The sequence below is a fragment of the Oryctolagus cuniculus genome, chromosome 2 (assembly GCF_051225735.1).
Source record: "Oryctolagus cuniculus isolate XC-2025 breed Fujian yellow rabbit chromosome 2, ASM5122573v1, whole genome shotgun sequence".
Lineage (NCBI taxonomy): Eukaryota > Metazoa > Chordata > Mammalia > Lagomorpha > Leporidae > Oryctolagus > Oryctolagus cuniculus.
The window spans coordinates 181,688,111-181,715,857 of NC_142868.1; the positions used below are offsets into that span (position 1 = coordinate 181,688,111).

Below are 27,747 nucleotides of genomic sequence, written 5' to 3' on the forward strand. Positions count from 1 at the left end.
TCAATTAAAAGAAGGGTAACCACTGAACAGACATTTCACTGAAAAAGATATACAAATGGCAAATAAGCACATAAAAAGATTAACGCCATTGATTGTAACAGAAATGAAAATTAAAAACCACAATGAGATAATCAGGACACAGTTATCAGAAAGGCTAAAATACAAAATAATGACAATGCCAAATGATAGTGAGGGTGAGAATGCGGAGGAACTGGCTCACTCATAAACTGCTGGTGGGAGTGTACAATGGCACAGCTGTTCTGGAAACTTGGCAGTTTCTTATAAAACTAAACATGCAATTACCAAGTGACCCAGCAACTGCACTCTTGGGCATTTATTCCAGAGAAATGAAAATTTATGACTACACAAAAACCTGTACACAAATATCCAAAGCAGCTTTAAGTACAGTAAAACCAAGAATGAGGCTTGGCATTCCTCAACAGGTAAATGGTTCAGCAAATTGTACTATATCTATATCATGAAATACTATGTAACATCAAAAAAGAATTCTGGGGGTCAGTGTTGAGAACACCACTTACAACACCAGCATTCCATGTTTGCTTCTGATCCAGCTCCATGCTAATATGCTTGAGAAGAGAGCTGAAGATGGCCCAAGTCCTTAGCACTTGAGTTTCTCAGCAGATAGAATCTCTCTCGGCTCCTCTCCCTCTCTTCTTCTCTCCCTCCATATCATTCGTTCAAATAAATAATTTTTTTTAAAAAGTTATTAATACAGATCACTTGGATGAAGCTCCAGGAAATTATACAGACTTAAAGAAAGGAAAAGAGCCAATCCCAAAAGGTTACAACCTGTAGTACTCCATTCATATAGCATTTGTGAAATGACAAAATTTTAGAAATGGAGGGCAGATTTGTAGTTATCAAGGGTTAGTGGGGAAAAACAGGGGTGGGGTATGGTTATGTAAAACAACACGGAGGACCCTTGTCCCTTGAACTGTTCAGTATCTTGACTGTGGTGGTGGATAAAACTTTCACAAGTGATGAAATTACATAGAATTTAGCACACACATGAGTACAAATAAAACTAAGGATATTTTAATAAGACCAGTGTATTGCACTTGATAGCAATATCCTGGTTGTGATGTTATAGTACAGTTTTGTAAAAATGTTACCACTGGGAGAAACTGGGCAAAGCATACAAGCACAAGGGATGCCCTCTGTATCTTTTACAACTGCAAGTGAATCTACCAATATCTTAATAAAAAGTTCAATTTTTTAAAGTCTGCATAAGCACTGCTACTGATAGGAAAGAAACAAATCAACACTGTCCTCTGTTCTGATTTTGATACGCTGTACTTTTTTGTAACCAGAATAATTTTTCCATTTTCTACTCTTTAACAACCTTGGATGCTCTGTTCTGGGTCAAAGTGGAAATGTAGCATTCCATCACTGGCTGTTTTCTCTTCAAAAATGCTGATGGTATTTCCAAAAGCTCATAGAAAAAAAAAAGAATTTTGATGCAAAAAAATTCAAAAGCAAAAGGTAGTTTTTTTCATAATACCATTTCTCATGAACTTTTTCACTTATTTATTTTCATTTTATTTGAAAGGCAGACAGAGATCTTCCATTCACATTGGTTCACTCCCCAAAATCTCCCAATAGCCAGAGCTGGGCCAGGTCAAAGCCAGGAGCCAGGAACTCCCTCCAGGTCTCCCACATGGGTGGCAGGGATCAAGTACTTCAGCCATCGCCTGCTGCTTCCCAGGGTGTGCATTAGCAGGAGTAGTAGCCTGGACTTGAACCAAACACTCTGAGGTGAGCGGTGGCAGCACCAACAGCAGATTCAAGCTGCTGCACCTAAGAAAGAGCCCTCTTACACAGAGATTTCAAAATCTTTGCACTAAAATAAACTTATCTTTTAATTTCACTTTCCACAATCTTCTGAAGTAGCCCTACATTACTATTTATCTCTGGAAGCAAGGATAAACATCAATAACTCTTGCCTGAAAACCAAAATGCATGGCACTGTCTTCAAAGACATTTTTTTTCTTATTTCAGCTATCCCTTCAGATTGAGTTTTCTTCACCAAAATTTTATTCTGATCACTTCAAATTCCTTTTCTTATAATCCACAGTTAATGGGCTTATTCCATTAACTCTCATTATTCACATAGAGAAATCCAATCCAGGAAGTTCAGAAGATGGCTCAGACAATATTAGTATTCTCTCAACCTCAACCACCTCTGCAGCTCCTCTAAACTGCTCCTTGATGTCTATCTCCATACGAGATCCCCAGATCTCTTTAGCTGATCACGTACCTTATGCTTTACACTAAATAATGATCTCCTCTTTGTTAAGCTGATGCTCCACAAGCCTCCAGTTCTCTGTTCATCACAGCTGCTACCATGCACTGCCTGGACAACCTCGCCCTGTTGCGTTATAAGCTGAAATAGATTGTCGGTATTTTTCCAATCATTCTTTTCCTTTTACACACCAAGAAGAGATCAATAATCAGTAGTTCACCTGCCACACCTTGTCCATGATTACACACCATAAACCTTAAAAAAAAAAACTCTGCCTTATTATGCTGTAAGTTTGCAAAGAATAAGCAACCTGAACAAAATCTTTTTCAAAAATTATGTATATATTTATCAGGCAGAGTTACAGAGAGAGGGAGGGAGGGAGGGGAGCAGCACTGGTGTGCAGCAGGTTAAGCCGCCATCTACAGTGCCAGCATCCCACATGCACTCCAGTCTGAGACCCTACTGCTTCACTACTGGTCCAGCGCCCTGTATGTGTGTGTGGGAAAGCAGCAGAACGGCCCAAGTGGTTAGGCACCTGCACCCATATGGGAGACCAGAAGAAGCTCCTGATTCCAGATAGGCACAGCTCTGTTGCAGCCATTTGGGGAGAGAACCAGCAGATGGAAGATCTCTGTCTTTCCTCTCTCTGTAACTCTGATTTTCAAATAAATAAATAAATCTTAAGAAATAAATAAATAAAGGGGGGGGGGGGGACAGAGATCTTCCATCCATTGGTTCATTGGGGCTGAGCCAGGCCAAAGCCGGGAGCCAGAAACTCCATCCAGGACTCCCACAACAGTGGCAGGGGCCCAAGCATCTTCCACTGCTTTCCCAGGCACATCAGCAGAGAGCTGGATGTGAAGCAGAGCAGCCAGAAATCACACCAGCACTCCATATAGAGCACTTAACTCACAGCACCACAACACCAGTTCCCTGAACAAAATCTTGATATTAGGTGCTAAGACCTGTTACTTCTCAACTCTTGCCAAAAAGACAGAGAAAGGGAAGGGAGAACCACAGTAACTCCACTTCTCAAACTAAAAAAAAAAAAAAAGACTTCTTAAAAAACAGTTGGCGCCGATGCTGCGGTACAGCAGGTAAAGCCTCTGCCTGCAGTGCCAGTATCCCATATGGGAGCAAGTTCAAGTCCCAGCTGATCCACTTCCAATCCAGCTCTCTGCTATAGCCTGGGAAAGCAGAAGATGACCCCATTCCTTTTCTCTCTCCCTGCCTCTCTGCCCCTTTTTTTTTTTTTTTAAGATTTATTCATTTATTTGAAAGTCAGTTACACAGAAAGGAGGGGCAGAGATAGAGAGAGAGGGGTCCTCCATCCGCTGGCCCACTCCCCAGTTGGCCACATCAGCCGGAGCTGCGCTGATCCAAAGCCAGGAGCCAGGAGCTTCCTCCAGGTCTCCCATGCAAGTGCAGGGGCCCAAGGACTTGGGCCATCTTCCACTGCTTTCCCAGGCCACAGCAGAGAGCTGAATCAGAAGTAGAGCAGCCAGGTTGCGAATCACTGCCCATATGGGATGCCAGTACCGCAGGCAGCAGCTTTAACCGCTATGCCACAGCACCAGCCCCTCTCTGCCTTTCAAATAAATAATTTTTTTAAAAAAATTAAATTCTGGCCGGCGCCGCAGCTCACCAGGCTAATCCTCTGCCTGCGGTGCCGGCACTCTGGGTTCTAGTCTCGGTTGCTCCTCTTCCAGTCCAGCTCTCTGCTGTGACCCAGGAAGGCAGTGGAGGATGGCCCAAGTGCTCAGGCCCTGCACCCGCATGGGAAACCAGGAAGAAGTACCTGGCTCCTGGCTTTGGATCAGGACAGCGTGCCAGCCGTAGCAGCCATTTAGGGGGTGAACCAACAGAAGGAAGACCTAACTCTGCCTGTCAAAAAAAAAAAAAAAAAAAATTAAATTCTGAGGATGAGAAACATGGCCCAGAATAGAACTGGCTCTGTATTCTAATCAAAGCTCCTTTACTCATCAGTCCTACAACCTTCACCGCTCCAATCCCAGTTTCCCCACCCTGAAAATTTACTTAGGAGTCACTCCTGCACCAACAGTCTGTGATTCTAACAGTCCAAGGAGGTCCATGTAGATAGGCAAAACACAGAAAGACAAAACTACCTTTGCTCTCTAGAAGTACAGAGTCATACTAACACACAGGAAAAGATGATAAAGGGTCCTCCTGGCTCACTGTCCACTGGCTAACAGGAGCCATCACTGGAATGGGAGAGTCACCTGTGATCCAATGCTCTTTTAGAGTTGAGTCAAATGCTGAATAGCTTTTCTGGTTTTGGTTTTTGGAGGGAGGTGGCAAAATACACATAACAAAATTTACCATTTAAACTAATTTTTAAAATTGTGGTTAAAAAACACATGTAACATGAGATTTACCAGCTTAGCCTTTTCAGGTGTACAGTTCAGTAAAGGGCAATCAGTCCCCCACATCTGCACATCAAAACCATCTGGGGGAGAAAAATGTCTGTGCTGAACATGTTCTATTCCCTAAAGAACAGCATTTACATTGCAGTAGGCATTAAACGCAACCGTGAGATAACTCAAAGCACATAGTAGGACTGTACAAATTATCTGCCGATACTACTATGCCAGGTCATCCTTGAGTAGGAGGGGGTCCTGGAACCGACCCTCCTCCAAAACTGACAGTATCACATTGTGTATCATGTGTCACATTACATACAACAGATCCTGCCAAATGAAATAGGCCTTTTCATCCTCATTAAACAACTCTCTATTTCTTCCTCCCTTACATCCCTGGTGATCACCATCCTATGAATTTGACAATTTCAGATACTTCATATCAGTGGAATCACACAGCTTTTGTCTTTTTGTTCATTTTAACTATTTTTAAGTGTGTGATTCAGTGGTATTAAATACACTCATATTATGCAACCATAACCACCTGTTATAGTTTGAACATGACTTGGTTCCCCAACTCATGCATTTAAGCCCCGAAGTCTTATACTAATGGTTAATGGATTAACGTTGCTGGATTAAAGGTGGAGGTTTGATCCAGTTATACAGTCTGAAGGTAGGGCCTTTGAGAAGAGATTGTGTTGGATTAGGTTGCTAAGGTGGAGCCCTGTGAACTGATCATAACTGCTTTAGACAGACTGACTCCCTATTTGTCTGTCTCTACTTCCTGACTCACCCGGTTATCATTCTTCCACACATGCTCTCCCACTGCAAGCCTCTACCCTCATCAGATGCCAGACTAATGGGGTCACATGATCTTAGACTGTGAACCTCCAAAACCATAAACTGCCATAAACCTCCTTCCTTCATAAGTAGTTCCTCTCAGACTTTTTAAAGATTTCTTTATTTATTTGAACAATAGAGGGGTGGTGGGTTGGGAGAGCGGAGATCTTCCATACACTAGTTATTCCCCAAATGGCCATACAGCTAGGGCTAGGGCAGGCCAAAGCCAGGAGCCAGGAACTCCATCCTGGGCTCCCGCATAGGTGGCAGGGACTCAAGTCACTGAGACAGCACTTGCTGCTTCCCAGGTGCATTAGCAGGGAGCTTGACTGGAAGCAGAAGCTGGTAGCCCAAGTGGTGGCTTAACCAACCAGGCCACAACGCCCATCCTGTCAGAAATTTTAAAGAAAAGAAATCTAACACACCACTATCCATCCTTCAGAATTTTTTCATCCTCTCATACTAAAATTCTGTGCCCAATAAGCAGTACAGTAACTCCATTACCCCGTTCCCTAGGCCCCCAGTAAACCTTTATTCTACTTTATGAGTTTGTCTATTCCGGGTATCTCAATACTTATCCCGTTGTGTCTGGTTTATTTCACTTAGTATGTTTTTCAAGATTCATCTATGTTGCAGCACATATCAGGATTTCATTCCCTTTTTTTAAAATGTATTTATTTCAAATGCAAACTTACAGAGAATAGGAGACACAGAGAAACAGAGATCTTAAATGAGCTGGTTTACTCCACAAAGGGCTGCAACAGCTGGGGGTAGGCCAGGCTGAAGCTAGGAGAGCATGGAACCTCATCTGGGTCTCCCACATGAGTAGAACATTAGCGCCATTTTCCTCTGCATTCCCAGGTTTATTAGGGAGGTAGAAGGAAAGTGGGGCAGCCAGGACTCAAACCAGCGCTCACACGGGATGCCAGCATTTCAGGCACTACACCACAGCACTGGCTTCCTTTTTAAAGCCTGAATAATATTCCACTGTATGTAAATACATTTTGTTTACTAACCATTCATTCATCAATGGACATCTGGGTTGCTTCTACCTTTTAGCTACTGTGAATTATGCTACTGTGAACACTGGTGTACAAACCCTCTATTCAAGTCCCCACTTTAAATTCTTTTGCATATAATTTAGAAGCAGAATTTATAGGATCACATGGTAATACTTTCCTTTTTTTATTTTATTTATTTACTTGATAGGTAGAGTTACAGAAGAGGGAGAGACAGAAAGTCTGCTAGTTCAATCCCCAAAAGGCTGCAATGGCCAGACCTGGGCCAATCCAAAGCCAGGAGCCAGGAGCTTCTTCCAGTTCTCCCATGCAGGTACAGGGGCCCAAGGACGTGCGCCATCTTCTACTGCTTTCCCAGGCCAAAGCAGAGAGCTGGATTGGAAGAGCAGCAGCCAGGACTCGAACCAGCACCCATATGGGATGCTGGAGCTAAGGTGAAGGCTTAGCCTACTACACCGCAAGGCCGGCCCCTCCCCGCCCCCTTCTTTTAAAGAAACCATTTCACTTTCTCACCAGGAATACACCAAGACTCCAATTTCTCCACATCCTCACCAACACTTACTTTTGTCTTTTTTTATGAAAGCCATCCTAAATGGATATAAAGTGACATTTCATTATGGTTCTGATTAGCATCTCCCTAATTATTAGTGATGGTGAGAATTTTTTATCTGCATGTTGGCCATTTGTGTATCTTCTTCAGATAGTTTTTAATCAAGCTGAAAAGGACGTGTTCAAGTGAGAAAAACTGCTCAGGTACTCTGGCATTCCTGCAGCATGAGCTGCTTGCATACTAGAGCAGAGCCCAGACATGCTGAATATCACAAAGCGTTGGCTCATTTCTCTAAAAGTAGTCATACTCCATAAAAAATGGGTTTGGTTCAACTGAGTCCGTCAGTTCTTAAATGCAGGTTAGTGGAACCAACCTACAATTCCCAAGCATAGCAGAAACATTCAAGACCACAAAAAAATGTATTATATCTTTCCCAGGGGCAAGAGCCTTTATCGATTTAATTTTCACATAGTGCCCAGAGACTCCATTTCCCAAGATACTCCCTATGGAAACAGTAGTAGTAAGTCTAGGGGTGCAGGGAGAATTACCACCACCAGAAGACAGCACATTCAGCGGAAACAGCCCACTAAAACTTTGTGTTTGGGGCACAGTTCATGTAATTACCGTATCACTAATGGGCAAAACTTTCATGAGCTCATACTGTCAAGAAGAGTTACTGTCATATCAGCCACTGAAACCTGTTCATCCAAAATCAGCAACTCTCTCAAGCAATTCCTCTTCAATAAGATTTGAATTTCCAAGACCAGTTTTGCCCTAAAATCACTAAAATCACTGTTAGCCAAACAGCCAATACTGTTAAGTAAAACCTGATCCCAATCTACTTCAAGTACTGCTCAAAAAGTAAAAGGGAAAAATATTAAAATAAACTAGTTCCAATGCCGTATCAAGAGGATCTTGACTGTGCTACCTATCTGCTTGCCTGCCTTTATTCATTATTTATCATGCACCAATTTAATGCAGAGACTCTTCTGGGTGCTTAGCACACACTATCAGGGAAAAAAAAAAGATCTCTGCCCTTGTGAAATGGATACTAAGTACTCCAGTGTCCTTGGATTCACATGAGATTGGATAAATGTGGAACATACCAGTAATCTGTTTTTGTTAACTCTGTCTGCAATAAATCTGACCAAAAATGTTATCCATAATTTCTAGCATAGACATGTGAAAATTTAAAGTATAGAGAAAAAGTTAAATGCAGTAGTCTTTGTGAGCACTGTTAAATAAGCATCACAAATCCTTAAAAAAATTTTTTTCAAGAATTGATAGTGAAAACAATTGCACCTGAAATGATAGCCTGCATTATTTTGGCCACTCGGTCCTTCTACACAGATTTCAAATGTTTTAACAATCAAGCGACAAATCGTAAATTTTACAGTCCTTTATGCTTAGAGAATGCTCTAGATTAAAACAAACCCTAGTCAGCTGACATTTTTAATGTCTTAAAAGTATTACACATTGAAAAACTTTCTAACCTTCTGCACATTGCCAACTGGCTACTTTAGGTCACTTAGACATGGACTGTCCAATATGGTAGCCACTAGCACATGCGGCTATTGTGGACCTGAAGTACGCATAATCTTAACCAAGATAAACTCTAAGTATAACTTACAAACAAGAGAAAAAGAATGTAAAATATCTTAATAATTTTTAAATCTTGTTACACAACAAAATAGCATTTTGGATATGAGTTTAAATATATTAAAACCTAACTTTTTTGGACATGGTTATCAAAAAAAGTTAAATTATATATGTGACTCACATTATTTTTTTTTAACAGTATGGGTTTAAGACAATAGACTTCCATTCCTGTGCACAGAGCTAGTACACAAAGCTTACAGTATTCAACATCTTACATATAAAATATCAAAAACTTTTTTAATGTTTCTGTCCCTCTGTTCTTGGGTGGTCTTGTAAACACAAATATAATTCTGTGCTTGGATTTTATACTTTTTACTTATTAATCTTCACCTTTTATCTGAAAAGCAGGGGGAGATAAGGGGAATGGGAGAACGCACCCATGAGCCATCACCACCTGCTGCCTCCCAGGGTCTCCACTAGCAGGAAACTGAGCCAGGCCTGGAACCAGGCACCATGAAATGGACGTGAGCGTCCCAACCACTGGGCCAAATGCCACCCCGCAAACATTTTTATATTAAAATGCTGAAAATGTCAGAATCTAATGTGAAATTGTTTAGCAGAGCAACAACAAATTTCTGGGAGACCGGTGTGTGCAGGATGTTCCGTCTGTGAGGTAACACGTTCTGCCCCACTTCAGAAGCAGAAGGGCCACGTACTCCACGCACAGTTTATATGCACTGTGCTCCTAGGAAGCGCCTGGCACCACGCAAAGTGACTGTCACTAACCCACAAATCCCTCACAACTACCCTACCTGCCAGATCTCATACCCAACACTATTTAAAGGGGGAAAAAAAAAAAAGAAAAACCCGGAGCAGAGAAAGGTTAAGTGACCTGCCAAAGTCACACAGACAGTAACCCAGCAGGCTTGATCCAACGTCCCCCACATTTTCCCAGTATAAGGACCACACAAAAAGAGCACGCCTTTACCTTTACAGGGCTGAGCTTTGGAATGGGTACACAGCCACAGAAAGACCGAAGCAGACCACGTTACTGCTTTTCTTCCTACCCTCCACCCCTCCCAAGGCAGGTTAAAGTTGGCCACAGGAATTAAATCCCCAACGACGGCAGGTCCGCTGTGTCCCCCTTTCCCGGCCCTCTGGTCCAATTCCTATCTGTCCCGTAGACTTCCTCTCAGATGCAGCCCCACTTTCACGCCCCACCGTGACTGTTCTCACTGCAATGTCCCTCAAGGGGTCTACTGTGTCCCCCAGTGTCAGAAACAGTGCCTAGCGATAGGTGCTCAATAAATATTTGCTCATCAGCCTAACCACCTGACCCACCCAGCAACAGCTAAAACCGGAATATTAAAAGCACACTTGGTGCTAGGGGTGCTAACCCACAAAGCAGAGAACACAAGTTCTGAGTCTCACAAATGTATGAGAGAGAACATTATGACACTCAGAAAATAACGACTTTCCCCCAAAGAAGGTGAGTCAAATATCTATTTCAAATAATCCCTTGTCTAATTTAATTTCGCCACAGTTTGTTCTGTGAGAATGAAGTGAGTAGCCGATAAATACATGCCATAAGAAATCCAAACCAACGATTTCAGTAATGCTACAATTTGGCTGAAACCAACTTAATTTTGACACTTTGGTCCAACTCAATAAAGACTGCAGCTCTTTTTAAAGCAGTCCCAATACTAAACTAGTTGCATTGAACAGCAGGTTTCATTGCACTGCCCAGTGCTGAGCACTGGGCTCCAAGTGACAGAGGCAGCCGAGCAATCCGCCGTGTGTTGGGCAAGAGGCTGGGTTTCACGCACACTTACTACTTGAAAACAACTCGGGTTAGTGCCACGCAAAAGGGACTTTCTTAGCGCTTTTCCTTTCTTTTCCTAAACGGGAAACCTATTTCAAAGGTCAACCTATAGCTCTTACTTCCACACCAAGTAATTCTGAAACAGGGGGTGGGCTGCGACTGGCAGAATGGTTTCCTGTAAACCCAGCGTCGAGTACAACAGGAGGGCGAGTGTGTGTGTGTGTGTGTGTGTGTGTGTGTGGCTTCACGCCTTGGGGTCTGAGCACACGAGCCGAGCATCGCCCCCCCGTCGCGGCCAGCACGCCAGGGTTCCACCCCAAGCACCAGTCTCCGACTGCCTGACACATCAATGGATTAGTCAACGCAGGCAACGCACTTTTCCCCTCTAATTTGCCTTAATTATTCCTCACACAAACCCTCAAGTTTACTCTAAGGACCATATGGAATCCTGTACAAACCCAGACCCCTTCCCAAAGAGCCACCACGGCTTCTCCCCCAACCACTCAGATGGGTCCCGAACGATATCCCACAGGCTGGGCAACGCCACACAAATAGGAAAAAGCCAGCCCAAGTCGCGGCCAGAGCCGTGGGTAAAAGGCTGCCTAATCCTAACAGCAGGCACTGGGCAGGGACCGGATGGAAAGCAAGGGAAGACCCCGCCCCAGCCAGCTCGAAGCCGATTCAAACAGCAACTTGGGGCTGGCGTCTGGGCTCGGAATCGCCGGAACAAAGGCGTATATCACGGGAAGCAAGATGTCTGGGGCGAAAAGAGACGGCTCGCAGCGGAGGGAGCGCGCCCCGTCCTCCCGCAGCTCTTACCTATGGTGGAAATAAAGGTGGTGTTGAAGGCATCATCCGAAAAGCGAAAAAGGACGCAGGTCTTGCCCACTCCCGAGTCCCCGATCAGGAGCAGCTTGAAAAGCAGGTCGTACGTCTTCTTCGCCATTGGGAGGAGCGGCTCGGGCTCTCGCCGCCGGCGGCCCCAAGGGATCGGTCCCGCTCACCACGGCCAACTCCTCTCCCGGGCGTTCTCAGGCCGGAGGACTGGGCAGGCGTGGGAAAGCCGCGGGCTGGCGAGGGCAGGGGCGACCTACGAACGGCCTCGTCCGGGAAGCCCCGACGGTGGCGGCGTCCGGTGCCTCCGAGGGCGGCGACCGCGGCTCCGCAGCCTCTCCCAGCCGCTCCTCCCGGTTCCGGGGAGTCGGTCGGGACAAAATGGCCTCCCCTCCCCCCTCGGGGCTGCTCGGCCGGGACGCTCCCGCGGGCGGGCGAGAGAGCTCTGCCGTCGAGGGAGCGCTTGCGGGAGTAAGGGCGGTGTCTCTCCGGAGCGGCGACTCCCCGCAGGGACGCGGCGAGGGCGGCGAAGCAGGACCCCGAGCCGACGAGCCCAGCTACATAGCCCCAGGAAGCCGAGCCGCCCCGGCCAGAGCCACCTTTTCCCCGTGCCCTCTCACGCCGGCGTGCGCGCTGCCTGGGACGCACGCAAGGACGTACGCCCGCCCTTCCCTCGCGCCCTCGCCCTGCGGCCCGCCTCTGCGCACGCGCGCAGGAGGGCGTGGGCGCCTGCCGGGGCGGAGAGCCGAGGGCCCGGGTCCCCGAGCCTCGGACTGAGTCCGAACAGAGTTGGGGAGAGGGGAGGAGCGAGAGAGGGCGAGGCCGCGGGCGCGCTCCCTGCGGCCGCCTGATAGGGTGCGCGGCCGTGCGAGCACGCCCCGCGGCGGGCGGGGCTGGCTGGGGACTGCGCAGGCGCGGCGCGGCCGAGTCTCCCGTGGATGCCCCGCGCCCCCTCCTTCCCGGGGCCGCCCCGCGGACCGCGCCGCGCTCTGTGGGGCGTGTGGGGCCGTGGGTCTCGGCGCGGCGACCTGCCCGGGTGGCTGTCGGGCCCTGTGTAGTCCATACGTGCGAGCGAGGGGAGCACCCTCACGGTGTAAGGGGCTCTCGGCTCGGACGCGGTGCCTTCCTGGAGGCCCTCCCTCGCGGCCGCCGTGACGGGGAGAGCTCCGCCCCGGCTCCCTTAAGGAGCCAGAGGTGGCGTGGAGGAGAGGGGCCGTCTGAGATGCGGAGACTGGCCTCGCCGCTCGGGGCGCGCTGATGTAATCGGCCTTTCTGGGCGAGGAGGCGGGGGCCGAGGAACACCTGGGCGCGGGCGGCGGGGCGCCTGCTGCGGGCCTTTGCGGGCTCTGCCCGGCCGCAGGGGACGGCGGGGAAACGCGTCCGCTCCCCGCATTGGTGTTTGCACCCCCTCTTCCTTTCTTGCCGCCGGTAGCGGGTGCACTCGGGGTGCCCCTCAGTCCTCACGGCGGCCGAGCTGACAGGTTCGCCTACACCTGACAGCGTAGAAAACCGGGGACGCGCGGACCGCAGGAAACGCGGCCTGGGAGAGCAGCAGCGCCGACATTTTTCCTCGGTCTCAGCATCGCCGAGGCGCTGGTGCCTCCGACATGGACCTAAAGGGCGTCTTTCAGGCAGTCCCGGTCATCCTGCTTCGGTCTCCCGTTCCTGAAAGTCGTGTGTCACCTGCTGTCCTCCCAGCGGCCCTAAGGCCGGGTCCCTGAAGATGCTGGTCTGCTTCGCTTGGGTTATTTGCTAGCGCTTCTTTGTCTTCTGGCTTTTACACGCTCGGAATGATTCTTCCTCCAACTGGCACGGTCTTGGGCTAAGACCAACAATTCTAAAATAGGCTAGCTATGCAAATCAGCGAGCCGCGTGCGGCCAGTGCCTCACACCCTGTCATCTCTCAGACGCAGGACGTGGAACCTGGGAAGATCTTCAGTGTTAGCTTGATTGTTCCTATTGAAACAGGCTCGATTGTAAAGCATCTTAAAAGTGTCATGTTTCTTTTAAATGTTTATTTACTTGGTTGAGAGCGCTGCTCCCATCCTAGCTGTCCATTCCCCCCAAACACCTGCAGCAAAGCCAAACTGGGAACTAAATCCGTGTCTCCCAGACGGTGGCGGGGACTCCTTGAGCCACTGCTAAGTGCTGTCTCTGAGGGTCTGCAGTAGCAGGAAGCTGGAATTGGAAGTCAGAGCTGGAAATCAAAGCCAGGTACTGTGATATGGGACGCCAGACAGTCCAGCCATATCCTACCCGCCAGGCCAAACGTCTCCCCCGCTATGATTTTTTTTTTTTAATGTAGAAAGTCTAATGTGGAGAGTAATACCGCTACATAAATATGGGGGTACTAAGGAGCTAAAAATTAATTTTTTAAAAAACCTTCATTCTTTACCCCAGTTGTTTCCAACAGTTTTATCAATTAGAACCTTTTCCTCAGAAACCATATTCTGAAACTTCGGGAATAAATTGAACTTAATAATAAATTTTACTGGGTCAGGATCATAGAAGTATAGAGCTGTCATTTTTTTTTTTTTTTTTTTGAGACATAATTCGGGGCCAGCGCTGTGGCATAGCGGGTAAAGCCACTGCCTGCAGTGCCGGCATCCCACATGGGTGCCGATTGGAGTCCCTGCTGCTCCACTTCCGATCCATCCCTCTGCTATGGCCTGGGAAAGCAGTAGAAGATGGCCCAAGTCTTTGGGCCTGTGCACCCATATGGGAGACCTGGAAGAAGCTCCTGGCTCCTGGCTTCAGATCGGCCCAGCTCTGGCCATTGTGGCCATTTGGGGAGTGAACCAGCGGATGGAAGACCTCTCTCTCTCTCTCTCTGCCTCTCTCTAACTCTGCCTTTCAAATAAATAAATAAATCGTTAAAAATAAAAAGGCATACTTCAACACCTGCATGTAATTTGCAGTTGAGGAGTTAGGGACTTGCCAGAGGTCACGCTGTTCGTGCCAGAGCCAGGACTAACTAGATGGGCCATCGGGAAGGGAGGGAAGCCTCCGTGGCACATCGTACTGAATACAGGTGAAACGGAGGCTCAGCCGCTACCTTGTGCTTGGTGGCTCTAAAGCTAACTGAACATTTTGCTGGAATAAGGCCGCAGTACCAGGGCCTATCTGCCACTGAAGCCAGTGAAAGTGATCAAGATATGGGTGAACTCTAACTTAACAAAAAAAAAAAAAAAAAAAAAAAAAAGAGTAGGCTCCAGCATGGAGGCACAGTGGATAAAGCCAGTGCCTGGGAGTCCAGCATCCCATATGGGTGCTGGTTGGATTCCCAGCTGCTCCATTTCTGATCCAGCTCCCTGCTAATGGCCTGGGAAAAGCAGCGGAAGGTGGTCCAAGTGCTTGGGCCCCCGCTACCCATGTGGGAACCCCAAAATAAGCTCCAGCCTCCTGGTTTCTGCCTGCATTGTGGCTATCTGGGGAGGGAACCAGTGGATAGATCTCTCTCTTTTCCCTCTCTCTCTTTCTCTCTCTCTCTCTAACTCTGCCTTTCAAATAAGTAAATAAATCTTTGAAAAGAATAAACAAATAAAATGAAGATCTGTGTAGTTCTAAGACACAGCTTGGGATACCTGCATCCCATATCAGAGTGCCTAAGTTCAAGTCCCCCGCTCTGCTCCTGCTAATACAACCCCGGGAGGCAGCAGTGGTAGCTCCAATACTTGTGTCTCTGCCACCTGTGTGGGAAACCTGGATGAGGTTCCAGGCTCCCAACTTCAGCCTGGCCCAGTTCTGGGTGTTGCTGGCACTTGTGAAGTGAACCAGCAGATAGGAGACTCTCTCCCTCTCTGCTTTTCAAATAAGGAAGAAGAGAAACAGAAATTTAGGTGGGAACTCAGTGAAAGGAAATTAAGGAAATGCCAATCTGGAATTTGTTTAAGACTTACGCCTTTTTTGAAATTTTCTCTATAAAGAATCTAGCCCAGGGACCGGCATTTGGCCTGCCAGTTAAGACGCCGGCATTCCGTATCAGAGTGTAGGAGTTCGAGCAATAGCTGTGTTCCGGATTCCAGCTTCCTGCTAATGCAGACACTGGGACACAGCTGGCGCTGGTTGCAGTAGCTGTGCTCCTGCCACCCACGTGAGAAGCCCAGGTTGAGTTCCTGGCTCCGAGTTTGGGGTGGGGCTGCCTTTGCCGGCATCTGGGGAGTGAACCAGTGGAAGAGAGCTCTGTCTTTCTATCTCACTCTGCTTCTCTCCCTCTGTCTCTCTGCCTCTTAAATAAAAATTTAAAAGGGTCTAGTTCAAATATTTGCAAAGCCAAGAAATAAATTAGGTGCATTTATATGTTTATACTATTAATTATGCTATTGTTTCTCTATTTTTCGAGAAAAAAACACACCTGACCAGCTCACGATTCCAGTAAGCTTTCAGGACCTGCCTCTACAGCTCCTCCGAGATACCTGCCTCCAAAAATAATGACTCAGAATCACCGTCACCTTCGTCCCGGTGCACTGCTGCGCACTCATTTCTTGGGCTTTATTTCCCCTCCCCCTGCTCTGTTTGTTCTCTCTTGAAGGGCAGGTCACTGCTCTGTTCTCAGCTCACTGTAAAACACACCCCTCTGGTCTCTGGACTGTGGCCTATTCCCGTGTTCACACCCACAATCCTCCTGCAGGAACTTCCAGGAGAAAGGTCTTTGGCGGACTTTCCCTGGTGCTCAGTACCGATTGCCCGCAGCTGCCACTGTTACCTCAGCAGCCTGCCAGTATCTGCTCTGCTTGCACATCTTGACTTAGGCTTCCTCTGGTGGAAAAATATGGCCCCGGGCGTCTTGCAGAGCCCATTGGATGTGTTTGTCCATGTCACCAGGGCTGTTCCCCATGATCTGAAATGCTAGCTTTTTCTGTTGGCATATAAGGGACTCCTGGCCCCAGCCATCTAGCTTCACACCTTTGCCGCAGTTACTGTGTATCTTCTTGATTTCATGCTAATGCAATGTTGTAATGTGTTCCCTCCATGGGGAATGCACATCTCCCACATCCCTTTAGCCTTCTGGTCAACACTGGAGGCTACCTTCAGCTCTGGATGAAAGTGTTATGGAAATACGTTTGCCAGTTTTTACTCCAAGTTCTGTCCCCAGTGAGACAAGAATTCAAAGCAGAGGTGTAAATACGGTGCCTAATTGAGGGCAGGGTTTATTTGAAGAGAGTGGCAATGCATTCAGGCGTGAGTATGGGCAGCCCCGCAAAGAGAAAAGCTTGCCATGGGAGGCCAGAGAGCGGCCCGTGAAGAGAGAGAGGGAGAAAGGAAGAGAAAGGCCAAAAGGGCTGCTCCCTCATCCAGCAATGGCCTTTATGGAGTAGGGGTGGTGCCCTGACTGAGTATACAGATGAGTGGGAGTGCGTGAGGTTTTCTGGCGGCTTCGTGGAGTTTAGCTTTCACTTGTTCATCTGCTCCTCCTTCCCCGTTCCAGACACAGGTGCATCCTGGGAAAGTGGGCATACTGGATTGGCACCCAAGGGGATGTGGTGGAATGCAGGGCTGCACAGACAGAAGTTGTGGGGAAATCTTCCTGCTCATATCAGAAGTGGCTTGTTTTTCCCTTGGATTCCCATTGAACTTTTGAGTCAATTCCACTTCCCTCTCTTTCACAAGTAATACATATTTATGTTAGAATCCTAGAATCTGCAGATAAGCAAAACAAAAAAAAAATTTAAATTCTCATAGATAAGCAATACTAGCATTTTGTTGAACAGCCACATGGATATTTCTTTCCCATAGCTATCAATTTATGTATTTCTTATGACACATTTTCTACATTTTCTGAAAGATACATGTGTACACATCTTATTTTCTCACATTGGAATCTCCTTGAGGGCTGTAAGTTGTTACACATCACTTAGCACAGTGCTTTGACTATATCAGAAAATCAAAACATGTTTCTTCACAGAAAAAGCAAATGAAACTGAAAGACTCACTGGTTCCTGCAGATGCTACTTGGAGAATTTTTCTAAATATTGAAAAGAAAACTTGAGAATTCAAAAAAGGTAACACTTTTGGAACAATATTTTAGTAATTTCAGTAAATACATGAAGAACTCAACTATCTCCATTGTGTGCGCTTCTGTTAAGGCTAACGGTACCTGTGATCCAGCCCAAACCCTAAAACACAGTGGAGCCAAGAGCCAGCTCTGCCAATGACAAGCTCTTTGACTGTGGAGCCTCATCTAACCTCACGAGGCCTCTTCCTGGTGTGTCAGAGAGTACTCCACAGGACTGTTCCAAATTAGAGAACACACGCAAGTACATGTTATGACTTGAGAACACTGCACACACAAGTTCTTGCTATTATCATTGACGTAGTGAGGTACACATTAGGGGGCAGGAAGGAAGCAGAAATAGGACAAGCCAAGATCAAGAGGACGTCCTGGAAGAGAAATGGTGCCAAGGGAAATGGAGCTAAGAACAGGGAGAAATAAAGGCCTGGAGAAGCACAAATCAGAACCGGCGCGAATTGCCAGGGTATAATGGTGTCATCAAAGGGAGTAGTGAAAACAAGAGAGAGGAAAGGAGGGAGAGAGGAGGGGAGGGAGGAGGGAGGGAGGAGGGAGGGAAGGAGGAGGGAGGAGGGAGGGAAGAGGGAGGAAGGAGGGAGGGAAGAGGGAGGAAAGAGGGAGAGAGGAGGGTAGGGAGGAGGGATAGGGAGGAGGGAGGGAGGAGGGAGGGAGGAGGGAGGAGGGGAGGGAGGGAATCACCAGCTGCAGGCAGCAGGGTCCACGCCCCACTGAGATGAAAACCTTCACACCCTTGTCTCCAGCAGATGAATACCAAGCTTCTCACCTAGTGTGGAGTAATTTGTCCAGCATGTTGTTAAAAACTGGTGATGGGGCCGGCACTGTGGTGTAGTGTGTAAAGCCACCACCTGCAGTGCTGGCATCCCATATGAGTCCCGGCTGCTCCACTTCCCATCCAGCTCTCTGCTGTGGCCTGGGAAAGTAGTAGAAGATGGCCCAAGTGCTTGGGCCCCTGCACCCGCATTGGAAATGTGATAGAAGCTCCTGGCTCCTGGCTTCAGATTGGTCCAGCTCCGGCCATTGCAGCCATCTGGGGAGTGAACCGGCAGATGAAAGATTCTCTCTCTCTCTCTCTCTCTCTCTCTCTCTGCCTCTGCCTCTCTGTAAGTCTGCCTTCAAATAAATAAATCTTAAAAAAAAAAAAAATTGGTGATATGGGCCTGAGCATCTTAGTTTTCAATCCACAGAGGTAAGAATTCGTAGCAGAGACATCCATATAGGGGCGCAAAGTGAGAACAAAATCGTTTAACAATGAGAGAGAAGCCATGCATCTGTGTGTGAGTGTGGGTCACCCCACACAGAGAAATACCCATCCTGAGTGGGCCGGAGAGTCGCCAATGAAAGAAAGAGAATATCCGTAGGTTTTTCATGGCATCTCCCCTTTCCTAGTCCTTGGTGAGACCCAGGTGCATCCTGAGAAGGTGGACTTTTTGACTGACAGGTAGGGAGAACGTTGCATGACAAGGTTGCAAGGATTCCTGCTCACTTAGACTTAGCTAGCTGCCTGCCTATTTGTGTCATATCACAAGAACCTTGAGTCTGTTACCTCTAAAATTTTATATCTCTGTCACTTTGCTGATAAGAGACCTTGAGTAAATTACCTGATCTCTCTCAATCGGTTTCCCCTTCTATGAAATGATAACAAAATACAAATTAACCCAGAGTTGTGTGAGAATTAAGAGCCACAGTGACCGGCCGGCGCCGCGGCTCATTAGGCTAATCCTCCGCCTGCAGCGCCGGCACACCGGGTTCTAGTCCCGGTCGGGGCGCCGGATTCTGTCCTGGTTGCCCCTCTTGCAGGCCAGCTCTCTGCTGTGGCCCGGGAGTGCAGTGGAGAATGGCCCAGGTCCTTGGGCCCTGCACCCCATGGGAGACCAGGAGAAGCACCTGGCTCCTGCCATCGGATCAGCGCGGTGCGCCGGCCGCAGCGCGCCAGCCGCGGCGGCCATTGGAGGGTGAAACAATGACAAAAGGAAGACCTTTCTCTCTGTCTCTCTCTTTCACTGTCCATTCTGCCTGTCAAAAAAAAAAAAAAAAAAAAAAAGCCACAGTGACTTTTAGGCAATGCTCAGAAACACTGGTATTGCCAGCAGAAAACAGAAAATTTTTCTTCCAGTTGAGGATCATTGGCTTGTTATAAAAAGCTAATCTAGAAGCCGGCGCCGTGGCTCAATAGGCTAATCCTCCACCTTGCGGCGCCGGCACACCGGGTTCTAGTCCCGGTTGGGGCGCCGGATTCTGTCCCGGTTGCCCCTCTTCCAGGCCAGCTCTCTGCTATGGCCAGGGAGTGCAGTGGAGGATGGCCCAGGTGCTTGGGCCCTGCACCCCATGGGAGACCAGGAAAAGCACCTGGCTCCTGGCTCCTGCCAGGATCAGCGCGGTGCGCCGGCTGCAGCGGCGGCCATTGGAGGGTGAACCAACGGCAAAGGAAGACCTTTCTCTCTGTCTCTCTCTCTCACTGTCCACTCTGCCTGTCAAAAAAAAAAAAAAAAAAAAAAAAAAAAAAAAAAAAGCTAATCTAGAGGCACAGAAGTGAGAACAAAACATCACTTGTCTTAAACATACAAAGTTTTCTACTAGGGATGCTGCAATGCCGGCATCCCATATGAACACCAGTTTGAGTCCTGGGTGCTCCACTTCCCATTCACCTCCCTGCTAACATGCATGGGACAGAAGCAGGAGACGGCCTAAATACTTGGGTCCCTGCTATCCACATGGGGAACCCAGATGGAGTTCCAGGCACCTCGCTTCAGCCTGGCCCAACCTTGACTCATGCAGCCATATAGGGAGTGAACCAATGAATGGAAGATCTCTCTCTCTCTCTCTCAGTCTGGCTCTCAAATAAATAAATAGGCCAGTGCCGCGGCTCACTAGGCTAATCCTCCGCCTGTGGTGCCGGCACACTGGGTTCTAGTCCCGGTCGGGGCGCCGGATTCTGTCCCAGTTGCCCCTCTTCCAGGCCAGCTCTCTGCTGTGGCCAGGGAGTGCAGCAGAGGATGGCCCAAGTGCTTGGGCCCTGCACCCCATGGGAGACCAGGAGAAGCACCTGGCTCCTGGCCTCAGATCAGCGCAGCGCGCTGACCACAACGGCCATTGGAGGGTGAACCAACAATAAAAGGAAGACCTTTCTCTCTCTGTCTCTCTCTCTCTCACTGTCCACTCTGCCTGTCTAAATAAATAAATAAATAAAGTTAAGAAAGTGTGGGGAGCAACTCAGACTAGACTAAGTTACTCGAATTAAGACTTATTCTATGCATCTGCTCTCCCACAATATGGCGCTGGGAGGAGTAAACAGCTTCTACACAGCTGCCTCCAGTTCAACCAATAAACTGCAGGACCTGCTCCTGATTGGAGGAGAGCAGCAACTCGGCGTGTGGGTAGCAGAGTTGGGATTGGTGGAAGAGGACTATAAAGGAGGAGAGAGACAACATGCACCAGGAACATCTAAGGGGAACACCTGAGGAACATGTGAGCAGCCCCCGAGAGAGCCGGCCGGCGGTGTGCCGCTCCCCCGCGGAAGTGGGGAAAGTGGCAGGGGGAACCGCCCTTCCACGGTGGTGGAAGGGACGGTAGCCAACCCGGGAAGAACCAGCAGCAAACCCGGGGAGGGCCGAGCAGACAAAAGAACAGCGCAGGGTCCTGTGTCGTTCCTCCACGAAGAGGGGGAGCGACAGAAAGCATTCTTTTTTTTTTTTTTTTTTTCTCTTGGACAGGCAGAGTTAGACAGTGAGAGAGAGAGAGAGAGAAAGGTCTTCCTTTTTTCCATTGGTTCACCCCCCAAATGGCTGCCACAGCCATTGGTGCTGCACCAATCCAAGGCCAGGAGCCAGGTTTTCCTTCTGGTCTCCCATGCTGGTGCAGGGCCCAAGGACCTGGGCCATCCTCTACTGCCTTCCTGGACTGGAAAAGGAGCAACAAGAAAGCATTCTACTAATCCACAGAGTTGTCTTATAAGGGAAAAAAACTTCTAACTCCATCTTCTCGATTCTGTGCCTGTCTGAAGGTGGAAATCCTAGATTGGTTAGGATTCCTAATCTAGGAACTGTGTATTAAATGTAAGCGAGTTCATCACTTTCCTTGTTTTTCTTTTTTTAATGTGAGAGGCAGAGAGACAGAGAGAAGGAGACAGACACATAGACACAGCTGGTTCACTGTGATAGGCTAGGCTGTAGCCAGGAGCCAGGAACTCAGCCCAGGTCTCCTACATGGGTGCAGGGACTCAATCACTTGGGCCATCATCTATTGCCTATGAGAGGTCTGCATTGGCAGAAGGCCGGAATTGAAGCCAGGCACTCAGATATGGAACACAGACATCAGAAGTGTTAGGCCAAATGCACACCCCAGGTCCATCTCTTTTTTAATATCTAAGGGAAAATAAAAGAATCACCCAAGGCAAAATGTGATGAACTATTTCCTAATAATGGACTATTCAACTATTTTTTAATAGGGGCTGGCACTGTGGTATAGAAGGCTAAGCCTCCTCCTGCAGTTCCAGCATCCCATATGGGCTCCAGTTCGAGTCTCAGCTGCTCCACTTCCCATCCAGCTCCCTGCTAATGCACCTGGGAAAGCAGCAGAAGATAGTCCAAGTGTTTGGACCCCTGCACCCATGTGGGAGACCTTGAAGAAGCTGTTGGCTCCTGGCTTTGGCCTGGCCCAGCCCTGGCTGTGTAGCCATTTGGGGAGTGAACCAGCAAGCAGAAAATATCTCTCTCTCTCTCTCTCTCTCTCTCTCTCTCTCTCCTATTCTATCTGTATCTCTATCTTTCAAATAAAATAATTTTTTAAAGATAAAGTAATAACTGCTCAACTAGTAGTACTTAGAAGAAGGGGAGCACCAAGAAATACATGAACACAGGATTCTCTCTCCACCTGATGATGTGCACAGTACACCCTTAATGGGGCATTGCCAAACAGGGCTACCAGGTGCACTTCCTCAGCTTGAGGAACCTGGGGAATTTATGATGGCACACATTCTGTCCTGCCTGATTGCCACATGGATGGCAGTACTTATGCAAGTTTTAACAGGGACAGTCTTGTTTGATCACATTTATTTGATCATGGAAGCCCAGACTTCACAGAATAGTCTGTTCTTGAAGCTTGGAGCTCAGCTCTCAGCTGTGGGCTGTCAGCTCATACCCTGCCCCTTCTGGTTGCAGCTCTTCAGAATGAGCACTGAGCTATTTGCAGACTGTCCCGCCTCTTTGCTGGAGCCAGAGACAGGGTAGAAGCACAGGGCATCAAAGCCATCACATTGCATGCCAGTGGAGCTAGACTCTGCCAAGACTACGTCTGAAAGCAGTCTCTGTTGTCCACAATAGCCCAGAGGTGGCCAGGCCCTGGCCCATGTAGCTTGTACATTCAAGGACACACTGCCTCTAGTTCAGGGCGTTGGTGTGTCCAAGGGCAAACCTGCCCTGTATCCTTGACAGGCAAATAGGAATGCTGTTCCTTTTCTTTTATTTTCACATTGACTTATTTATTTGAAAGGCCGAGCAGCAAAGACAGAGAAAGAGAGAGAGAAAGAGAGAGAGAGAGAGAATCTCTTCTATCTACTGGTTCACTCACCACATGGCCAAGTCTCAACCAAGCCAAAGCCAGGAGCCAGAAGCTCCATCCTGGTCTCCCACATTGGTGGCAGGAACTAAGTATATGGGCCATCATTTCCTGCCTCCCAGACACATCATCAGGAGGCTGGCTGGAGAGCAGAGTAGCCAGCACTCAACTAGTGCAAGAGGCAGCTTAACCTGCTGAACCAAACACCAGCCCCGGAATGCTGATTTTTTCCTGATTTTTGCTTTGTTCCTGCCCATGCAATTCCTTCACCCTCACCAATACCCACACCCTCTTCCTTGAGTAACGGACAATTACCTTTGCCTGCCCAGCATCAAACCCTGCTTTCATGACCAGGAAACTCTATTATGAGTTTGAAGTATGCAGATGCCCCCTCCTCTTCTTTTCCCTCCCCCCCGGGAACCACTCCCCAACCCCACCAACCCCTAAACACACCTCTAGGCCGTGGAGATTTGAGGTAAGTGCCACCAAACAGAAGCACCAGCCCCAAACCTTGACCCAGAGCTAACGATACAAAATAGCAGGCACCAGGTGTGTACTGGGAAGGCAGGTGTGGTGCCCCAGCAGCAATGGCAGGAGCTCTTGGTTTCCAGGGCACCTGTGGGCCTCGGCACCAGATGGGAGCCCAGGCCCAGTGCTGACCACCATGGTGCTACCAGCTGCAGAATCCCTCCAGGTCCACTAGGAGCAATCATGGCCTCGCTGTTTGGCCTAACAGCTGCACCTGTGACCTGTCTCCGCCTCATCTCCTGTCATCCCCATATCCTAATTCCTGACCCTGGCTCCCCGGCCTTCCCAACAGCATTTCAATAAATCTATGTTCTCCCTCTGAGGGCCAAAGTCAGTTGGTGTTGCAACTGAGACACTTGTTTCTGGTAGAACTCCCGGGAGGCCTCCAGTTCTTGCCCACGCTTGCTCCACACCCACTTCCTCTTTCCCACCCTCTTCCCACCTGCTGCTTAGACTTACTGCACCTCTGCTGGACTTGGCTCCTGTCTGCCAGCCTCTCCCCCAGGGTGCTGCAGCTCCCATCCTTCTTGTATTCCGATTGCCTCCTTCTAGTTCCCCCGCTCCAATACCGCCCCGACCCCCAGACTCGGGCACACTGTGCTCCCAGTCAGTCCTGAAGAGAGAGGCCTTCAATTCAAGAAAGGAAGGGCACCTGCCGGCGCTGTGGCATGGTAGGCTAAGCCTCCACCTGCAGCTCTGGCATCCCAAATGGGTGCCGGGTCGAGTCCTGGCTGCTCTGCTTCCGATCCAGCTCCCTGCTATGACCTGGGAAAGCAGTAGAAGATGGCTCAAGTCCTTGGGCCCCTGCACCCTCGTGGGAGACCCAGAAGAAGCTCCTGGTTCCTGGCTTCAGATCAGCTCAGCTGCAGCTGCTGCGGCCATCTGGGGAGTGAACCAATGAATGGAAGATCTTTTTCTGTGTCTCTCTGTCTCTGTCTCTGTCTCTTTCTCTCTCTCTCTCTGTAACTCTAGTAAATAAAATAAATCTTAAAAAAAAAAAAAAAAAAAAAAGGCCTGGGGCCCGTGCTGTGGCACAGCAGGTTAACGCTCTGGCCTGAAGCGCCGGCATCCCATATGGGCACCGGTTCGAGACCCAGTTGCTCCACTTCCGATCCAGCTCTCTGCTGTGGCCTGGGAAAGCAGTAGAAGATGGCCCAAGTCCTTGGGCCCCTGTACACGTATGGGAGACCTGGAAGAGGCTCCTGGCTCCTGGCTTTGGATTGGCATGGCTTCGGCCATCACAGTCATCTGGGGAGCGAACCATTGGGTGGAAGACCTCACTCTCTCTGCCTCTCCCCCTCTCTTCTCTCTGTGTAACTTTGACTTTAGCGTTTTCATCTACTGAGTTCTTGCCTGGAAACCTGGCCTCACAGTAACGCCTACTAGAATCCCCATGTCGGACAAGGAAACAAGAGCTCAAGGAAGTTAAGAGGGAGGAAACGAGACGATGCCGGGAACTTCCTTCAGCCTGAGGTGGGGGCAGTGGCTGAGCAGAAATGAAACAAGACCGGCTGTGGCTTGGTGGTTGCTTGAGCTTGGCAGCTGGCATACGGAAGTCCCTATTACAGATGTGCGTTCTTTGTATCTATGTGAGAATTCCCCTAATGGAAAGGTTTGTTTTGAACTTGATCATCAAAGTCATACAAACAAGAAGGGATAAAGTGAGCTTTAGCCCAGCAAGGTGCCTAAAAAGAGCCAAGCAGAAAAGAGAAGGGGTCTTCAGAGGATTCACTCCAAGGGGATTCGGAGGCCTCTTGCTACCTTCCTGCTGTCTGTTGGGAAAGGTTCACGCGAGCACAGCCAGAAACCCGTGCCCACCAGCCCCACCTCAAGCTTAGCACGGAGAAGACGGCCTCCCCTCCTCTGCCTGCTTCTGAGTTGGTGCAGAACAGTCCGCGGAGAGAGTGCTTGGCACCCAGTGTTTTCTAAAAACACCCAGGCAGCAGCTGTCCTTGCGCTGCCCCGTGTCAGCGCCACGCCCCCCACCCCGCCTTCCCGGCTCAGCCAGCTGGGACTTGCCCTCTCCTGGCTGGCCACAACCAGTTGGGCCAGCCCAGCCCTGCCCTGTCCCAGCATCCTCTTCAGCACGCAGCTTCTGGCTCCTCGGCTGCCTTCTGGGCAGCCTATTAGACCACACTTGTGCTGCCCATGTTGTCCAGAGAAGCAACCTCGCGTCCGAGGCTCGAGCTCAGAAAGGAGCTGAAAGACCACCCCCAAGTCCCTGGAGCCACGGATGGGGATCTGGGAACTGGGCCCTGAAGGCAGCAGACCTCCTACCATCAGCAGGGAAGGTCCTCTTCCTCCGGTGGCCCTGGGGTTTGCTTCAGGAGAAACAGAATTCCTCTCCCATGGAGCAGGAATCTAGCCCAAGGATCAGCCCCAGCAGAGGCCAGGACCTCGAAGTCTGGGTCTGTATTTCTGCGAAGCCCAGATCCTCCCATCATTCCTTTCCTGGGTCCAGACACGAAGCCACAGAAAGTGCTGACACAGCATACTTTCGAGGCACTGGGGCCACAGAGCCGGACACCTTGGTTAGAGGACATGAAGGCCGGCGCCACGGCTCACTAGGCTAATCCTCCGCCTAGCGGCGCCGGCACACCGGGTTCTAGTCCCGGTCGGGGCGCCGGATTCTGTCCCGGTTGCCCCTCTTCCAGGCCAGCTCTCTGCTGTGGCCCGGGAGTGCAGTGGAGGATGGCCCAAGTGCTTGGGCCCTGCACCCCATGGGAGACCAGGAGAAGCACCTGGCTCCTGCCTTCGGATTAGTGCGGTGCGCCAGCCACGGCGGCCATTGGAGGGTGAACCAACGGCAAAGGAAGACCTTTCTCTCTGTCTCTCACTGTCCACTCTGCCTGTCAAAAAGTAAAAAAATAAAATAAAATAAAAATAAAAAAAAGAGGACATGGACACTGATCTTCTCCCTGACACCAGCTTCCTCCTTTGGGCCTCTCTGGCCCTGCCATTTAAGTGTGTATGACCTAGATCCTGAGTGCTAACCTCTCCAACCTCAGTATTCTATCCACACCAGCATCCCATATGAACTCAGGTTCGAGTCCCAGCTGCTCCTCTTCCACGACCCAACTCCCTGCTAATGCACCTGAGAAAGCAGCAGGAGATGACTCAAAGTGCTTGGGCCCCTGTCACCCACGTGGGAGACCTGGATGGAGCTCCAGGCTCCTGGCTTCAGCCTGGCCCAGTCCAGATCATTGTGGCCATTTGGGGAATAAACCAGTGGATGGAAAATATCTCTTTCTTCCTGTAACTCTGCTTTTCAATAATAATAAAAATAAAATTTCTTAAAAAAATGAATGAATGAAGTAGGAACGTAACTCCTACTCGCAGGGTTGCTGTGAGGAGCCTGCAGAGTCATGTCTGCACAGGACTCAGCAGAGGAACAGTGAAGACCCGTGTCCCTCCCCCTGCCTTGGTTGGTCCACTCTCCTTCAAATTAGAGTGAGACTGAAGCTTTCGGGCCAGAGACCAGGCGCTCACTGCCCGCTCCTTGTCTTGATGCTGGCCATTAACATCTGCGCTCCTGCTGACGACACATGGGCCTCCACAGGCCCAGGCCACACACAGCCGATCTCCTGTCTCTGTGCCTCTGCACAGCCTCAGTCTGTCCACTTGGCTACAACCACACGGTCAGACTCGATTTCTCACTGACTCATTACCTTCTTCCTCCCACTTTATTTAGTCTCAAAACTTCTGCACGCGAGTGCTCTAGGGACCCACTGCCTTGAGTCTCCTCCTCTCAAATAAAGAACCAGCCCCCCCCCCTTACCCCTAGGCATGCATGGTGTGTGTGTGCGCACACACACACACTTCTCTCCTCCAGGCTCCCTGCCTGGGGAAAGGGATTACAGCTCTCTCACGAGAACCAGGGGTTTGCCTGTGAGCTGCAGCTTTTCAGCCCATCTTGAAGTGTGGGAGCCACAGTCACATACACTATGCCACAGTTCAGCCTGGAAGAGCGGACAGGGCGAACACATCTCTTGAGGTGCACCTGCACTGGGATCAGCTGAATCTAGGTGTGTATTAGGACTTTGGCAACTGTGTCTTGATGTTCACGCTTCTAGGTTTGTGGCCCTTTGTTCCCATTTGTAGTGTTATAGCTAACTTTATAGGGTCTAACTTGGGTATCTCATCTATCTATTAATTGGTTCTTTAACAAATACATTGCAAAGACAAAAGTATCAGGGAGCAACCTGCAGAATGAAAGAGACTTAAATGTCATGTCCATCAGTGGAAATGTGCAAACCAGGTGAGGCCTACAGCAGATTTCTGCAGTCCACCGAGAGCCACTAGGTTAGCCAACTAGTCTGTCCTCTTAGAA

General features: G+C 49.1%; 1 protein-coding gene across 1 annotated transcript in view; it reads right to left on the bottom strand.

The window, feature by feature from the left end:
• Nucleotides 1–11,949, bottom strand: part of RAB10 (RAB10, member RAS oncogene family) — a 96,581-nt gene extending 84,632 nt beyond the window's left edge. The window contains exon 1 of the mRNA XM_002709976.6: nucleotides 11,291–11,949. Within this exon, the coding sequence (XP_002710022.1) occupies nucleotides 11,291–11,417 (127 nt within the window). The 5' untranslated portion in view covers nucleotides 11,418–11,949. The remainder of the gene's footprint in view (nucleotides 1–11,290) is intronic.
• Nucleotides 11,950–27,747: the final 15,798 nt, after the last annotated feature.